Here is a 16,656-nt window from a genome sequence, read left to right on the forward strand (position 1 = left end):
AAAAGACATTTTAGAGATTAGCTGCGATCCCTGGGATGCACAGGGGCCTGAAGTTTCCTTAGCAGGAAGACCGCCATCAGAGCCTGAAAGTCATAGGATTTATTTGGCAAATGGTCAGGATGATATCTTATCATGTTCTGGGAATGTGACAGGTTGAAAAGTACTATGGAAGGGGAAGAACTGGCTGGTAACATGGATTTCAAGGTGCCAGGAGGGGGACAGAGCACAGTGCTCTTAGGACTATACTAATAGGAGAAGGTACCCTAAGAAGGACCCATCTGCCCTTTGACACTTCCCATGAGGCTAGCAGGGGAGACTTGGCAAAAATGAAGAGAAGCAGCTACAGCTACTCCTACTATTCCTGAGAAAGCAGAAGCCAACTGGATTTATCCAAACAATAATATTTTAGGAGACAATCATGTCTGAGGGCCACCATGGAGCATGTCTTGCAGTTGCTCAGCTGAAAGGCTTTGAAAAATGAAACCTTGTACCACAAGGGACACAGTGTCCACTGAGGTGCCAAGAGAGGCTGATCAGCCTTGACCTTAGAAGTGGTTGCGCTGGTCTAAGACTGAAACATATTTGTGGAGAAGCATGAGGCAGCACGGGCTGCAATCCGCATGCCCTGGAAGTGCCCTATGGCTCACAGGCTCTGCAAAGCCACCGATCCTTGGGACAATGAGATCTACTTTAAAAAAGGTACAAAAGTACGTAGCCAAGGCCTGCAGATCAGTTTGCAGGCTCCGTAGATACATCCACAAAAGGTCCACAAAGAGGATTGAAAATTTTTACTGGTTCAGCTGGGCTGACTTTAAAATTTGCTGGACAGTGAATGTGGACAAAGCTTGAAGAATTGCCTGCTTTCCCCATGGGGGCTTGGTTGGACTCACTTTCCAGTTAATTTATTAGTGTGTTCAGTAAATACTCAGTAAATACAGAACATTGCCTGCCTCAGTCACAGGACTTATGTAGGGAGGGACCTCTGTAGGTCTCTAGTCCAACCTCCTGCTCAAAACAGGGGCCAGCTTCAAAGGCAGATCGTATTCCTGTTTGAGTGCTCAGCTGAATGGCTGGGAACCCTTCCAGCGTGGGCACGGACACCATGTCTCTTCTTCCTAGGGGATCAATCCTAGGTTTACAACCTAGTCTCTCGAAGAGACCTATATACAGATGTAATAGGCACACATCTTCCACAGGAACATTTTCTTCCTTCCTAGAGGAACAGTGTCAAGTATTTTTCTTGTGTTCCTGCCCAAAACCTGGAGTCAGAACAGATACCAATAAAAAACAACACGTGGTTGCTTCCTGCCCTCAGGATTTTTTAATCTTACTGGGGAAATGGGTTTTGCATAGCAAAACCCATTCTGGTCATGGGTAGCATGAGGGGAAGGGAAAGGGCTTCATCACTGCTATACCAAACAAACCCTTGAAGCTAGGCTGTAAAGGAAATGCTGCTGGGTCAGTGCGGAGGGCAGCAGAGAAGCTGGACACCTCCAGACGGGCTGGAACAGTATCTTTGCTCCCTGGGAGGGATCAGCAGGCTGCCAAAAGAAAAGTCAACATGCAGGCCTCATAAAACTGTATCTAAAATGAAAAACAGAACAGCGATTAACTTCACCACACCTAGCAAATGAGCAAAAGAGATGGAGGTTCGCTTTCAAAGCACCATGCTGCTATTTAGCAAAAGGGTTAGCGAGCTTCCCAATTTATCCTCAGAAGTTCCTGTGGTTTGTAAGGTCCTGTATTCTCCTTGGAATAAAATATTCTCTACCTCACAAGGCACATTTTGGAAACGTCCGTGTAAAGAACAGTGCTAACTTTTTTATATTCAGAAATTCAGCATTTCATTAGCCTTACAGACAGTTTCTGATTAGTTTTCTAAAAGGCAGGCAGGGCAGGCAGGGGATTACAAAGCAATTGGCCATGTAATGAGGCAAAAACCTAAATAACTCTTTAACTCTTCGATCTTCCTAAAAATTCTTATTTCGGTACTGAGAAGATAAAGAAATCGGTATTTTAAAATTAAAAAGGATACTCAAGAATTACACTGATCCTGAAAACCTGTAAGACGACTCTTCCCTTTAGATTATATAACCTCGCAATCCTGAAGTAAAAGAATGGAACCGCTTCCATTTTTATGTCATCTATCTTTAGTCCTCCAGAATGCAAAGAGATGCAAAGACTGCGGTATTACAGAAATGAGGTTTGAAATAATTTATACTGAAGAATTCCCACTGTCCCCCCGAACAGTTATAAATATTGATGGGGTGTTTAAGGCAGCCAATCACACAAATATTTAATATTCACACATACCGCACAGGGAATTCAACATACACTTCTTGTAGGCTCTTCCTTATGTAATGTTCAAGTGCATCACCTCTGCAGACATACATGCGATTTTATGAACGGCAGCTGAGATCCTCAGCTGCAGCAAAAAGCCTTCCTTCTTGGAGGCTCACTGTGCTCCATATTACATTGGTAATGGCAGTATCACAAACAGCTTTATTATTGATTCTTCTGCATAAATCGGGAAGAAAACAGATGTCACATGTAGTTATTGATAAGGAACTAGGCTGTGTCTAGGCTGAAGCCAATTAATGGTAACGTTATGCCACAGAGAAGAGCTGCCAGGGACTCCCTGGGTGCCAGTGCCTTCTCCAGCAGGCTCAGCCATACATGGGTCAAGCTCGCTACCTCCTCCCCATCGCAGTGAGGGTTAGCCCATCACAGAAGACTGTGTTCCTCTCTAGCAGTGTAAACAAAGACAAAACTCTGAGAAGTCCTGCTGTTCTGTCTCACCCACCTGGACTGCCAGAAAGATGGCATGGTCACCTGGCTTCTTCTCCATTACAGAAGTCCAGGGGACATGCTGATGAAAGTTATGTTGAATGCAAACTTATGAATTAAAGAACATCATTACACTATAAATGTTTGAAGACCCAGCAACACTTGAGCAGTCTGCATAAAGCAATTAAGGAGAAAACAAAAAGAGAGGGGATGCTGCCGTATCTCCTAGCAAGGAGAGGCTTCATGAGTTTGCAAGTGCCATGCAACAAGCAGCAATTCAGAGCACTGCAGGTCATCACAACACAGCAAGGCACAAGTGATCCTTAGGGAAGTGAGTGGCTCTGAGAGCAAGCAAAGGCTGAGATTCCTGGAGAATTACAGACTGCAACTCACCAGCTCTGCTAACAAACCCATCCTATTGTATAATTATAACAGCAAGACTGTTTCAGGTATTTCACTGGTAAAATGTGAAACCTGCATAATAAAGAGAATTTTACATCTCTGCTTTACTAAATGAGTCAAAGCAGGGATTACCACATCCCATACAAACAAAAAAGACAGTTTGGACTTTCATAGTGGGTGCTAGACTAGTTGCTTTTAGGCAGACGTTATATAGATGTAGCTATTTTTTGTGTAATAATGTGTTTAGCAAAGAGTCCCTTAGCAGAAAGCTAGAGCTATTTCATTTGGCTCTCTGTAGTTCAATGCTGTTTACTGAAACCATTTGAGGTGGTAATGAGGATTAGATAAACCTACAGTAATTGAGGATACATCAAAGTAGGTGTAGAAACACCAGAAACATCCAATTTCTGTTTGTGTCTGATCCATTAGTCACTTTTACTTATGTCTAGAGAACTGCAGCCATATTCCCTTGTCTGTTGAGGATGTACTTCTGATAAGCATTGCAGCCACATCTGATGAGCAGCAAAGCAATTTTCCCTCTTAAGTTTAATGCAAAAGAAGGAAGGATGCATGCAGGTGCTTGAGAAATAACACACTACTGAATATATGGAGACAGTGTATATGGCATAGAGGAGGAACGGTGGAAGTGGGACCACTCAGGCATCAATTGGAGAAGGTGATGGCTTTTTGGGAAGGATGGCTGTCCTGAAAGATCTCAGCTGCTTCACCCAGGGGACCCAATGTAAATCTTAGCCTGAGCGTTTCTGCTTTCTCTCTCTGAACGCTTACTTTTTCATTGCCACCAGCATCTTCTTCAGATGAATCACAATCAATCAAGGTTAAAGAATATAAGAATGGTGTTGTGGTTTCAGCCCAGCTGGTAACAAAGCATCACGCAGCCACTCGCTCAATCCCCGCCCCCGGCCACGGTGGGATAAGGAGAAGATATAAAGGCAGGCTCATGGGTTGAGACAAGGACAGTGAGGGATCACTCACCACTTCGGGTCATGGGCAAAAGACAGCCTCAACTTGGGGAGGAAACAAAATCAATTTAATTGACTATCAATCAAATCAAAACAAAGATATTAGGAAGTAGACCCAAACCTTAGAACACCTTCCCCCCACCCCTCCCTCCTTCCCGGCTCAACTCCACTCCTAGTTCTCTCCACCTCCTCCCCCCGACGGTGCAGGGGACAGGGGCTGGGGTCGGTTCCTCACACCTTGATTCTGCCACTCCTTCCTCCTCAGGGGGAGGATTCCTCACTCATCCCCTGCTCCCCCATGGTGTCCCTCCTACAGGAGACAGTCCTCCACGAACTTCTCCAACGTGAGTCCTTTCCGCGGGCTGCAGTTCCTCACAAACTTCCCTGGCGTGGGTCCTTTCCGTGGGCTGATCTTCAGTCACAGCCTGCTCCAGCGCTGGCTTTCCCATGGAGTCCCGGCCATCTTTGGGGGCCTCCGCTCCCCCGCTCCCCTCCATGGGATGCAGGGGGAACACACAGCCTGCCGCCTCACCACGGGCTGCAGGGCATCCCCTCCTCCGGTGCTCCTCCTCCTTCCTCACTGATCTCGGTATCTGCAGAGGGGTTCCTCTCACATTCCAATCCCCCCACTCACTACTGGTTCCCTTTCTTAAATCTGTTCTCCCAAAGGCACTACCATCATCACTGATTGGGTCAGCCTGGGCCAGCGGCGGGTCCAACCTGGAGCCGGGGAAGCTTCGAGCAGCTTCTCACAGGAGCCACTCCTGTGGCCCCTCCTCCCCCGCTACCAAAAAACCCCCACACCACACAAACCCGTAACAAATGGGAAGAACGATGAGTGAGTGGAGCATGGTGTTAAAACACCAGCATTGGCACCACAAAAAACCAGCAAACAAGGGACAGCGAGGTGCTGCCGTGTCTCCCATTGAAATGTTCTGGAGGTCAGTCAGAAGCACAGAAGGAAAAATACAAATGCAAAATACTTGCATATGTGCTAAAACAAACAAAGGAACTTTATATTCAAGTGGTTTGGCTGCAGTACTCCCTATACATAAATAAATTTCAGCCCCCCTCGCCGATGTTGTCTTTATGTATGTGTGTGTGCATCTCTATTATCAGCGGAGCTGTGCACATGTTTGAAGAAAAGTGAATCGCTTGGTGACCACTTTTGATTTTTATACTTCTGTATGTCAGCATTACTGAACACGATGCAGGCATGCTTTCCAACACTCCTGTGCTCAGCTTAAGTGCTTGCAGCCAGAAATACTGTTCCAGCTAACACGTACTGCTCTCTCCCTAGTACTACTTTTCCTGGAACAAAGTGCAAATCTGCAAAATGCAAGTTCGCCAGGAAAGACAGCACAGTCGAGGTGGCTGGTTGATTGTTTATATGTCACAAGGAGGGCCCTACCCGAGACAAATCATCTTCACTTTCTGGCCCCCAGCTTGTTCCAGCCCTATGAAGGTATACAATTTGTTCCTCTTGGAAAAATTTGCTCATATAAAGAGATCTCTTCCACAATACGAGGGAAATTTCAGTAAGAAAGGTATGTGTCAACACTCATGTTCTGATAATTTCTACATATTTGTTAACAATATGCCCCAAATAATATGCTTACTATCTAGTTAAATTGCATTTGGAGACAGCAAAGACACTATACTTAGCTATTTGATAATTCCATTATAATTCCATATTCGTTGTTCTCAGTGCCGGTGCTTTGAGACCACATATGCAAACAGGTGAGGAAAGGATGGGTGAACTTCTCCCTTGGGCTGTGTCCTCTTCTGCACAGTTAGAACCAGGCAAATGGGATGGACAATACCAGTAGGTGCTATTAACTATCAAGTACTTATCATTAAACACAACAATGGTGATATAATCTTAGATACAAGAAAATCTCCAGCTGCACATTGTCAGTAACAAGGAGACAATGCCAGAGAAAAAAACCCACCACTCTGTATTTGGCTTTCCTTACACTCTTTTTTTTACATATTCATTATTGGTCCCTGCTGGAGGAAGCATATCAGGGTGGATGCATCTTTGTTTTGGCCAGTTCAGCCATTCTTTTGTTTTATTTTCCCTATTTTCAGGCCAACAGGCTAAATTCTTAGGACAAATAACAAAATTGGGCTTCTACAGTGGTGAGTTGATTCATCTCTCCAACTCCTTTGCTCCCAGCATAAACTGCTGTCTCTGGAGGCACTTCAAGAGCCATTGCTACCCAGTTGGCTTTGGTGCAAAGAAGGGCATATTTGGAAGAGCTGACTTGAACTGTACTATCACCACAACCAGGAGGAGTGCAAGGTCCCGTGTCTGACACAGGACAACCCCATGCATCACTTTGGCTGAGCAACAGACCTTTCTGAAAAGATCCCGCTGGTTATGGTGGATCCACCATTGAATATAAGCCAGAAGTGCAAAGGTGGCAAATCATACCATATCAGGGCCTTGAGCAACATGATCTAACTTTGCAGCTGGATCTAAATTCAAACCTTGTGTGGGGGTAGGACCAGCCAGCCTCCAGTGGTCCCTTCCAACCTGAATGATCATGACTTTTATTGGTAGAGGCAGACAATGGAACAGGAGGCAACATCCACAGGCTGAGCCTCGGGAAGTTCAGACTGCAGATAACACTTCTTACCCCTGTGGAGGTGCAGCCCTGGGACAGGTCACCAGTGATGTGGGGGATCTCCATCCTGTTTTTTTTTTAAAACCTCAGCTAGACAAGGTACAGCTGCCCCGACCTTGTGTTAGCACAGCCTGTTGGGAGTGGGAGCTGGAGCAGAGATCTTCAGAGGTCGTGGCCACCAGCGGCACTGTTATACTGTGACACTCCCTTGTGATAGCTTATTACATTAAATTGCATGTTTACAGTGTAAGAGAGGGAAGACATGCCCAACCTTACGGCTGTTTTCTCGCATGGTGATGGTGCGTAGATGTAAGGGTGACAGGCAAGGTTTTCAATGCCCTGCCCAGCAGGTACTAACGTCACCGATGTCTGCAGACTGCAGGCAGGAAGCAATGAATCCCGACTGAACAAGGAAGACTAGAAACAGAAGTCTCCCACGTCTAAATCTGAACATGTTTTAGCGCAGCAAATTTGGTAATACTTAATAATTACGTATTAGGAAGCAGCTGCTTATGAAAATCCTTCCTTATTCGCTGACAGTGAGTCACAGTGCTTTGTAGGTCACCACAAAGGTGGGTAGGTTTTTACCCCCACTTCACAGATGTGGTTAAACCTGGTCATCGTCACAATGTGAGCAAGTAACAGAATTGGGAAGTGTTTTCAGCTCCTAATGAACTTGATTAAACTCAAATGCTAGCGGTTTTTCTTGAGCTATTCTATGCCAACACACTCTTAGTATATGAAATAAATTTAATAAATAAAACATATATTTACTTGACTGCCATCTTCCAGAAACAGATGAGAAATGTCTGTCTTATGGGACATTCTCCAGGCTTTACCAAGCAGCCATACTATGTGCAGCCATTTCAAGAATTTTCCGTGATTATAAAAGCACACTGTCTAACTCTGAATTAGACTAGAACAGCGTCAATTATATAACTCATTACTACTTCCAAGCATGCTTAGTGGAAAGAACAGGAGTTGTAAAGTAATGGATGATGGGAGATAAATTGGCATGTGTATGAATCAATGATTAAACAAAGGAACTCCAGCTCTTTCTTGGAATAGCAACATTTTGATGTCTCAAATCCCTCGACACTGGTTTCATAAATGCAGTAACGTAAACCGTGTGCTGGGTGGTGATTTTCTGAGGACCTTCCCACTTTCATTGTGTATTTTATTACAGGCCAAATGTGACATTAAATGCTATCCGCTGCGGCTTGGAGTTAAATACTTGCTCTGTTCAGAATAGCAACACTCAATTAAACAGCATTTTTCATGACCTACACCCTCTATTGTCACTGTGTTTAAGGGAAATAATGGGAGCACTGACCTATATTGCGTTTCTTATTATCGATGGAGATGAAGCGTATGCAGGGATTATCGGTGATGTACTGTGCGGCCCAAGGGACATCAATCTGTGTACCGGCTTCATAAAAAAGTCCCAGAGCGTAGCGGGAGGAGTAACTCACAGATTCCAGTTGCTGCTTTTGACTTTCATTAATTACTGTGGAAAAAAAAAAAGAAAAATCAGACAATCCCTCTTCTCTCAGAACATTAAATCTGTGAATGCTGTGGTTAAGCTGATTATTCCTTCCTGAAAATGACCAGACCGCTAAAACTAAGAATTTAATATTAAGCCTAGTGCTTTGTAATATTTTTTCTGGGACACCTCTTCATGAAGTTTTAATGGCACATTACGTAGAGTACATCCTTCACACGCAACCCTCCCCCATCTGTTGGTGGTTTATCTCCCAGTTTTCTGCTAATTGCCTCTGACTTGGAACTTCAATGACAGGTGACTTTTTTCCAAATGTTTTCTCAAAGGGTGAATAAATGGGAATAAGAGGTTTGGGTTGCCTCTAGCACATCAAGTAAATGATTGTATGACTCTGCAAAAACCCAAATGACTTCACATATCAACAAAACAAACACAGGGACTCTTGAATCTCTGGGGAAAATAGCCCTGCAACTTCCATGTTGCAATTCAAACTGATGAAGAAACCTCTGCACTTCAGCACACACAGGGTTCATAGTGAAGTTCAGCTCCTTCAGCTGAAGGTATTTTAAAGCAGTTTAGAAAATTTCAGAGCAAGTATTAATCCATTCCTCCCTATGACCAACTCTTCTATCTTCTAATTACAGTAAGATCTGCTTTTTGCCTCAATTTTATAATCTTCATAAAAAGCTGCACAAAGTAGCATTAGCCCCACTGTGCATTCAAATACTATTTTATTTCATGCCAAAGAGAAATACAACAGTCTGACTAATTGTGGAGTTAGCTGTCACATCTCTCATCCTACTACTGAATGGATGGCCAATGCTTCTGCGAGCTGGAGCAGGACATGCAAAGACAAAATCACATCAGTCTCCCGCTTGTATGTGAAACTGCATGCTCTGTTGGGCTTGTTTGGAGATTTGATATGGAGAGGTAAGAGAACACCAACCCAAGTGCTTCATTTTACGCAAAATTCAGCTGCCATGATGAACATCTTGTATGAAGAAAGGAGCAGCTGATGGGTCTATCCACCATGGCACTTCCCACAGGCAGCAGGCCAGGTGGTGAGTGGTATCTTCAGAAGGATTTCAGCAGAAGTCCTGCACCAGGACAGACCAGCCCCATGTGTCGGGCAGGCTGGGATGGGCTGGAGGGTGCAGCTTTCCACACAAGGCTTTGTAGGAGAGAGGCGTCTGCAGACCAAGCTGGCCAGGAGTCACAGCAATGAAGGCCAACCAGCCTGGTGTGAGAGCATCCAGCACGTCAAGAGAAGGTATTGCCCCCTCAAGTGAGGCCACGTCTGGACACACTGTGCAGTTTGTTGTGCCCCCCAGTACAAGGGAGACAACAACCAACTGAATAAAGTCCTGTGCAGGGTCACTAATGTGGTCCAGTAAAGGGGGTCTCCATTCCCAGGGACTGCCCCGACTCACCTGGACACAGCCCCAGACAACTTGCTGCAGCTGCGGTGTTGGACCTGCTGGGAGCAGTGTTAGGGTGGAGACCTCCATCCTGGTGCCTCCAGCTGGAGTTGGTGGGACTGGGTGATTCTGCATACCTTAACCATGCCAAAGCCACCTCCATGTGACTGCAATTAATGTGCTTCAAAGAAGAACGCTGGTGTGACTGACTTTGCTGTCATGACTAATGCTGCTCCTCAGAACTTGCAACCAGGATGGCTTCATCACACAATCACTCCACCAACACACACTCTCTCCCTGGGAACCAATATTCACTGCTGTGCCAAGGCGAAACTCTAGGAACCAGGGCTATAAATCAAACCTCCGTGCATGGTGCCGTGATACACGCACTCCTGAGTCACACAGTGCTGGCCAGGGGCAGGAGTCCAGTAGCACTGGCAGTGTTTTCTAGCAGGATGAACACTTAAGAGCACATTCGGTTGTGCTGAGAAGTCCTTGCAACAACTGCCACTAAACCTGTAAAGCCTACATACCACTGGTCTGCATCAATGTCCATTCCCACCACAGCTACTGACACACTCCCTTCTCAAACAGCATTAAGGCTGCCTGTGTTCGGAGTCTATTTACATGCAGAGGACATTGAGCAGGGGAGAGTGTGATTCCTGAGCCAATCCTGGTGGAGGGGAGGGCTGGTGTCACCATACCTCTTACCAACCTGTGGGTGACCATTTCAGCTGTGCAAGTCTACAGGTGCCAAGTCCAAACTCCTTGACATGACTGGTCCATTCTGGCAACATTTCCATGTGGCCTCCCAAAATGTACAGGGGCGCAACTCATGTCCCTGTTCAGTGTCCTGTGAGAGACTCAGTAAGCCAAGCCATGAAGCCTACTACAGCTCAGAAGCCCTAGTGAACCACCAGGGAAGGTTCACCAAAGATATTGACTCCATTCTTCACAGACAGGTGCCTTCTATGGGAGGACGCATGGTCTGCAGTCACAATCTCTCACCTGAAAACCCACCACGCTACTCACAGGTATCTGCCCCATCCCATTGTTTCTCTAGTTGCGTATTTTTTCCATGATGTCTCTCTGCTCTATTCCTCTTGTCTTGGTTTCAGCTGGGATAGTTAATTGTCTTCCTAGTAGCTGGTAGGGTGCTATGTTTTGAGTTCAGTATGCAAAGAATGTTGATAACACTAGTGTTTTCAGTTGTTGCTAAGTAGTGTTTAGTCTAAAGTCAAGGATTTTTCAGCTTCTCATGCCCAGCCAGCAAGAAAACTGGAGGGGCACAAGAAGTTGGCCCAGGACACAGCCAGGGCAGCTGACCCAAACTGGCCAACAGGGTATTCCATACCATGAGACGTCACATCTAGTTTAGGAACTGGGAAGTGGGGCAGGGAATCGCTTCTCAGGGACTAGCTGGGCGTCGATCGGCAGGCGGTGAGCAATTGCACTGCACATCATTTGTACATTCCAATCCTTTTATTATTACTGTTGACATTTTATTAGTGTTATCATTATCATTATTAGTTTCTTCTTTTCTGTTCTATTAAACCGTTCTTATCTTAACCCACGAGTTTTACTTCTTTTCCCGATTTTCTAGGATCCCACTGGGTCGGAGCAGGGAGTGAGTGAGCAGCTGTGTGGCGCTTAGTTGCTGGCTGGGGTTAACCCACGACACTCTGCATGTCATGAAGAAGACTGATTTCAGAGGCTGCTTTCTGTCTCCTCCCCTGAAACAGTGACCTCACGTACGGAGTGCTCTCCTAACTGAGGTTCCTGGCTGGTCTCCCCCACTCCACCATGACCTCCACACCCACACCAGCCTTACCTAATCACCAGCACACCAGAGGATCACTAGTCAGATTCCATCTCAAATGCCATCAGAAATAAACCTTGAAAAGCCCTGAAGAAAAACCCTTACAAATTTTAACATAAATATGCTGGGGAACAGAGAAATGCAGGGGGCAGAAAGAAACACTGATTGACCATGAAAGCTCGGAAGAGGAAAGGAAGAGAAATAAGGTGTCTGGCACTAGGGGTGGCGGTGGTGGAGCTGCCTGACAGAGGAAGCCATAGGATAGGCCTGCCCAGGAGGGTAGGACTGGATGAGCACAATGGGGCTTGAGGAAGCTCCCCTTCCCTCTCCAGTCCCATGTCCCCTCTGAGAAGGTGTTGAGGGGGCCAAGCTGCCTCTCACCTCACCCCTGCACCTAGATCTTTCCAAGGAGGATCCATGGACCTCAGGAACTCCTCTAAGCCTTGGGTCAAAGACCCCTCAACCTCTGCTGTCACCTTCCCTTGGTAAAGCTGCCTCCATGTAAGTTGTGGCATGGTAGGGTTCCCATTTGTTATACCACTGGTCTGTGACCCAGACCCAGTAACAGTTTAGCATGGAGAATGCTGTTGGTATGCTACTGCCTTGAACGGGCTTCTGCAGCACGCAAATATGCTCTCTATGGAAGAACAACCTCGTACATGCTCCAGAGAAAACCAGAGAGCGGTGGTTGCAAGAGCTGCTCTTCAAGGTCATTTCTTCTTGCTTTACCCTGAGCGTATCCCAGCTGAGGAACTGGTGGCTCTCATCTCACCCCAGGACTCCAGACGTGGTACAGACCCCCTCTCTGTGTGTGTGCCACCCGACCAGCCAGTTCTGAAAGCCACAGTGCGCAAAGCACCCTGCCCAGGCTTGCTCTGCCTTCCTCTGGGCCAGGCTGCTCCCCTGGGGCCCAGGGCTCCTGGGTGCACAGGGCTCCATGCCAAACCTCCAGAGCAGCCTGGCAGGGCAGCCACCCCGGCCTGTGGTGAGGTGCTGGCTTTCATCCCAGCTTTTCATGCCATTCAAAGATTTTGCGTTGACCAGGGCACTGGCAGGACTACCCCAGCTCCACGAGTCTCCTGTAGGCTGCCATCTCCATCCTCCTCCATTCTTCCTCTCTTCCACAGCTTCTCTCCAGCTTCTGCAGCCCCCAGGACCAGGAGATTTCATGGCAGGAGATTTCATGGCATGGCACTGCTGCTTGGCAAAGCCTGAGATGAGGAGGGGAAGGGAGTGGATTAAGCAGGGACGCAGGGCAAGCTGGACGACTGCCCCGGAGGAAAGAATGCCAGCATGAGAGGACCTCGCACATCACGCCCCACTGGAAATGTTCCCTGGCCTGTGCTAACTTCCCGCTCAAGCAGCAAATTTAACAGTGCAGGCACATGGTGCCAGCATCCGGGAACTTTCTTGGGGGCTCTTTACTGCCAAGTCGGAACGGCGATGTTAGCGATTTCAGCAGTGCTTGTCCCAGTTCCTCCTGGCAGACCACAAGAGCCCAGACAGGGAACAGAGCTGCTGCTAAACACATGCCACATGGCAGAGGGGACAGATCTTGTCCAGAAATCCCCCATCCTCTTTCAGGTAAGGGCTCTGCACAGCTGGGTTTTGAGATGTCCATCACCAGCAGGCCCACTTCTTACAACTATGATAAATAGTCACAATTCTTACACATTCTTGCTGTGCTTAAAAGAATATAAAAGTCCTATAAACAAGCAAATAAATGTGAAGCTGTAACGTCTCATCTAAAACACTACTCTTTGTCCAGGTTACTTAAGACAACTCATTTCCCCTTGGGAAAAAAAAAATAAACAAGACCTCCTCCAGCCTGTGAAGCAAATTCCCCCGGCAAAGCTCAGCATGCAGAAGCCTCTGTGCTGTGGGAATATGTCTGAGATAAAGATGAACTGCCCAGCCTGGGGGCTGTAGGCGCCGAGCCGCCTAAGCCCATACCCTGCCTCTGCTTCGCAGCACATGTGGTCTGCTGCAGGGGAAGGGACCAGGGGGTTTAAATTTGCTCAGGCAAACGGTTTATTACATGGAGTGCTTCAGCAGGTACAACCTTCACAACATTAAGTGTTGCCGAAGCCGAGCCAGCCACTTGGCTCTGAAGTACCTTGTTTAAGACTTAACATCGCTTTATGGATCTGTCCTCACAAGCTATAAAGTTCCAGAAGGTGTTAGGGGTCATTGGGGACAGATGCTGAACAACAGTGTGGTAATCAAAGATAAGTTACAATTTTATCAGCTTTAAGTATACACACACACACGGAGCTTGGCCAGGGGATGCTGGGGAAAGCAGATGAAGGCAGGCAACGAGCCCAGCTGAGCAACCTCCTTCCCAGGAGAAGGGAGAAGAGGGAGGGCAGGCACCGTCAAGGGTGTGGGCACCAGCCAGAAGTGACGGAGCTGTGACTTAACAGATCAAAGAGCTGTAAACACCTAGGATGGCTTGTTCACAGCAGTGAGGGAAGGAACAGCTTCACTTTTCAAAGCCTTGGGGAGATGGAATAACACATAGGCTAAGGACACCCGGTTATACTGCCCAGCGCTTGCAGGTGTTTCGGGGACAGTGGCAGGCTGCTCACCGGCGAGAAGTGAACCCCAGCAACACTGAGGAGTTTCTGCCGACTCAGTCCTGCCCTGTCCTTGGGGGGAGGGCAGAGCTGGAAAGGAACCCGCAGGGTGAAAACAGAGGGGCAGCGCTGCGATGCTAGCCACACCACACGCAAGCGCATTGGACTTACGGACGGGCTCAGGCTTGAGGCAGCTGCAGCAGGTTGCTGGGGGCCAACTCCTGGCGAGTCAGGGCATCCCCAGGGATGGGCATCCCCCACTGCTCAGGGCCCCGTCCCTGTCCCTGGGATGCCCCGCTCGCACGGGGACAGGCTGTTGCCTCGGGGCCGGACGGGGTTTCCCGTGCTGCAGCCGTGCCAGTGCCTCTGGTCTCCTTCTGACCATACCATAAACAAGAAATGACTAATACTCATTGTCCCAGTCAGGTTTATAGTTTAAAATTAAAAAGTGTATTAGTTCAATCACTGATGTATGTTTGCTAACCAATTTGCTTAATTATTGCTTACATTTTTTAAAAATAATGTCTGTGGTTCATTGGATTCTAAACTGCTGCAAATTTACAAAACTGAGGAAGTTTTTATAGCTTGAGAAGACAGGCAATAAAGTGACGTCAAGTTTGAAATCCCGCAACAAAAAAGCTGAACTGTATGCAAAAACAATGCTGCGAGTTGTAAGACTGAGGTTTTTCCCCTGCTTCATCCATTATGCGTTTTAGCAAGGCCAACAAGTTGATCTAAGGACATGAAGAGAGGCTTCATTTCGAATTTCCATACTTTTATTGGTTTAAATGAAAACCAGACTGTTGTTTTAATGTTGTGTATGAAACCACAAAATAACTATTAATTTTTCCCCTTCCAACAAAAACGGTTAAGATGATTTTAATAACATTTTGGGAAAAAACCCAGCTTTCAGACCACAGAATCATCCAGCATACAAGAATCAGCCATAGCGATATTTTTAAAGCAGTGCATAAAGACATGAATATCTTACATTTTCCACTGAAAAACTCAGCTACAGCTGCACTGCAAATGCCACTGAAGTAAATGTCCTCTGGAGATTTCATCACATCAAAGCAAGGGGCATGTATACTTTATTTGCTGTTTCTCTAGACACTGACAGCAGAGTGGATTACTTATCTGTAACACTCAATAAATATAGTAACGGCCTTTTATCTGCTGTTCCAGTATTTAATGTCACCTCACTGCCTCACTCATGTTGTGGGAAGGAGAGAACCCAGAGATCCCATTAGGGCCAGCAAGAGAGAGGAGAGCCAAGGCTTCAGCTGGCAGGCTGGGAGCACAGGCACTACGCCATTCAGGAGTCCAGGACTGAGCCCAGCCTACCATCACAGAGGCCAGGGAAGCAAAAATAAACCCAGCTGCTCCGATGGCCAAGAACCAAGTAGGACGATCAAGGTTTAGTCCTGGATGTTTAGTCATTTGCCAGCAAGTAAGGGAGAGGATTGCAATACGCACCTTTATCTGCAGGAAGGCACTGCAGGAGCTAGATAGCACCCAGATCATTCACCACCAGCTTGTGGCAGTTGTCAAGAGGCTCCAGCAAGGACTGGACTTGCAACTGAAGTTTTGAGCAAGCAGAGATGGGCAAGAGAACTGATGGGTTGGTAAAGGATTCAGGTCAGTTTGGTAACTGAAACAGTAGTTAGGTTACCCGCAACTTCACACAAAGTTCCATGTACCTGTCACCGTAGGTCACAGCTGCTAGGGACAGGGAGAAAGCATGTTCAGAACTGCAGGGAAAAGCAGATGCTGCAATGTGAGATGCATTTAAAATAATACTTGTTTTGGAAAGTTTTGCTATTCCTAATTCAGTACTTCTAAAAGCTTGTGGATACTTATCTCCCTTATCAAGTCACTACATGATTTTAGAGCTCAGCTGGGATGCTTGTATCCAGCTCTTGCACGCACATGAGGATGTGTGGGCAAACTTGGGTAAACAAACTGAGATGCTGGTTTGAAAGACTTCCAGGGATGAGAGGGAAAACACTCTTATTTTGTTTCACCGTCCAGTCTTGCTGGGCAGCACAGAGGATGTTGCATCCTGACAACTAGCAGCTTCAAAGAAGACAACAGCCAGCCAGATACAGCTTGTGTTTTATCGCATATAGCTATCGCCTGATATATTCAAAATCACTTACTAGGTATGACCAGGGTAACTAAATCTAGAGACATCTAGACATTACCAGCCTCCAAAGCACTAAGAAAAAAACCTACAGCAGTACTTTTAAGGAATGATACTACTATTAAAGCAGTCAAGTATGAGGATGCTTACAGTTTTTTCTTTTAGGAAAAGAGTGCTCTTTTTAATCTTAACTTCTTTTACTGGAAACTCCTTATTCTTCTAATAACCTGACAGCTTTAGCTTTGGTAGGAATAGCATTAGAGCCTAGCTTGAGCTTTTTGACTTTTCCAGAGTATCCTCCCAAATTCAGTGTAACTCCTGCTCCTTGTGGGCCTGCTTTCAGCACTTTCTTAAGTCATTCCTAGCAAGCAGGTCTGACACAAGTGCATCTGATGGG

At 46.5% G+C, this 16,656-nt stretch overlaps 1 protein-coding gene across 2 annotated transcripts in view; it reads right to left on the minus strand.

Moving 5' to 3' along the window:
• The window catches only part of RNLS (renalase, FAD dependent amine oxidase), an 80,692-nt gene that overhangs the window by 13,051 nt on the left and 50,985 nt on the right, over positions 1–16,656 (minus strand). For both annotated transcript variants that reach the window (XM_049810199.1, XM_049810198.1), the window contains exon 5: positions 8,136–8,309. In XM_049810199.1, coding sequence (XP_049666156.1) covers positions 8,136–8,309 — 174 coding nt within the window. The remainder of the gene's footprint in view (positions 1–8,135; positions 8,310–16,656) is intronic.

This window comes from Accipiter gentilis, chromosome 9 (genome assembly GCF_929443795.1).
Source record: "Accipiter gentilis chromosome 9, bAccGen1.1, whole genome shotgun sequence".
NCBI lineage: Eukaryota > Metazoa > Chordata > Aves > Accipitriformes > Accipitridae > Astur > Astur gentilis.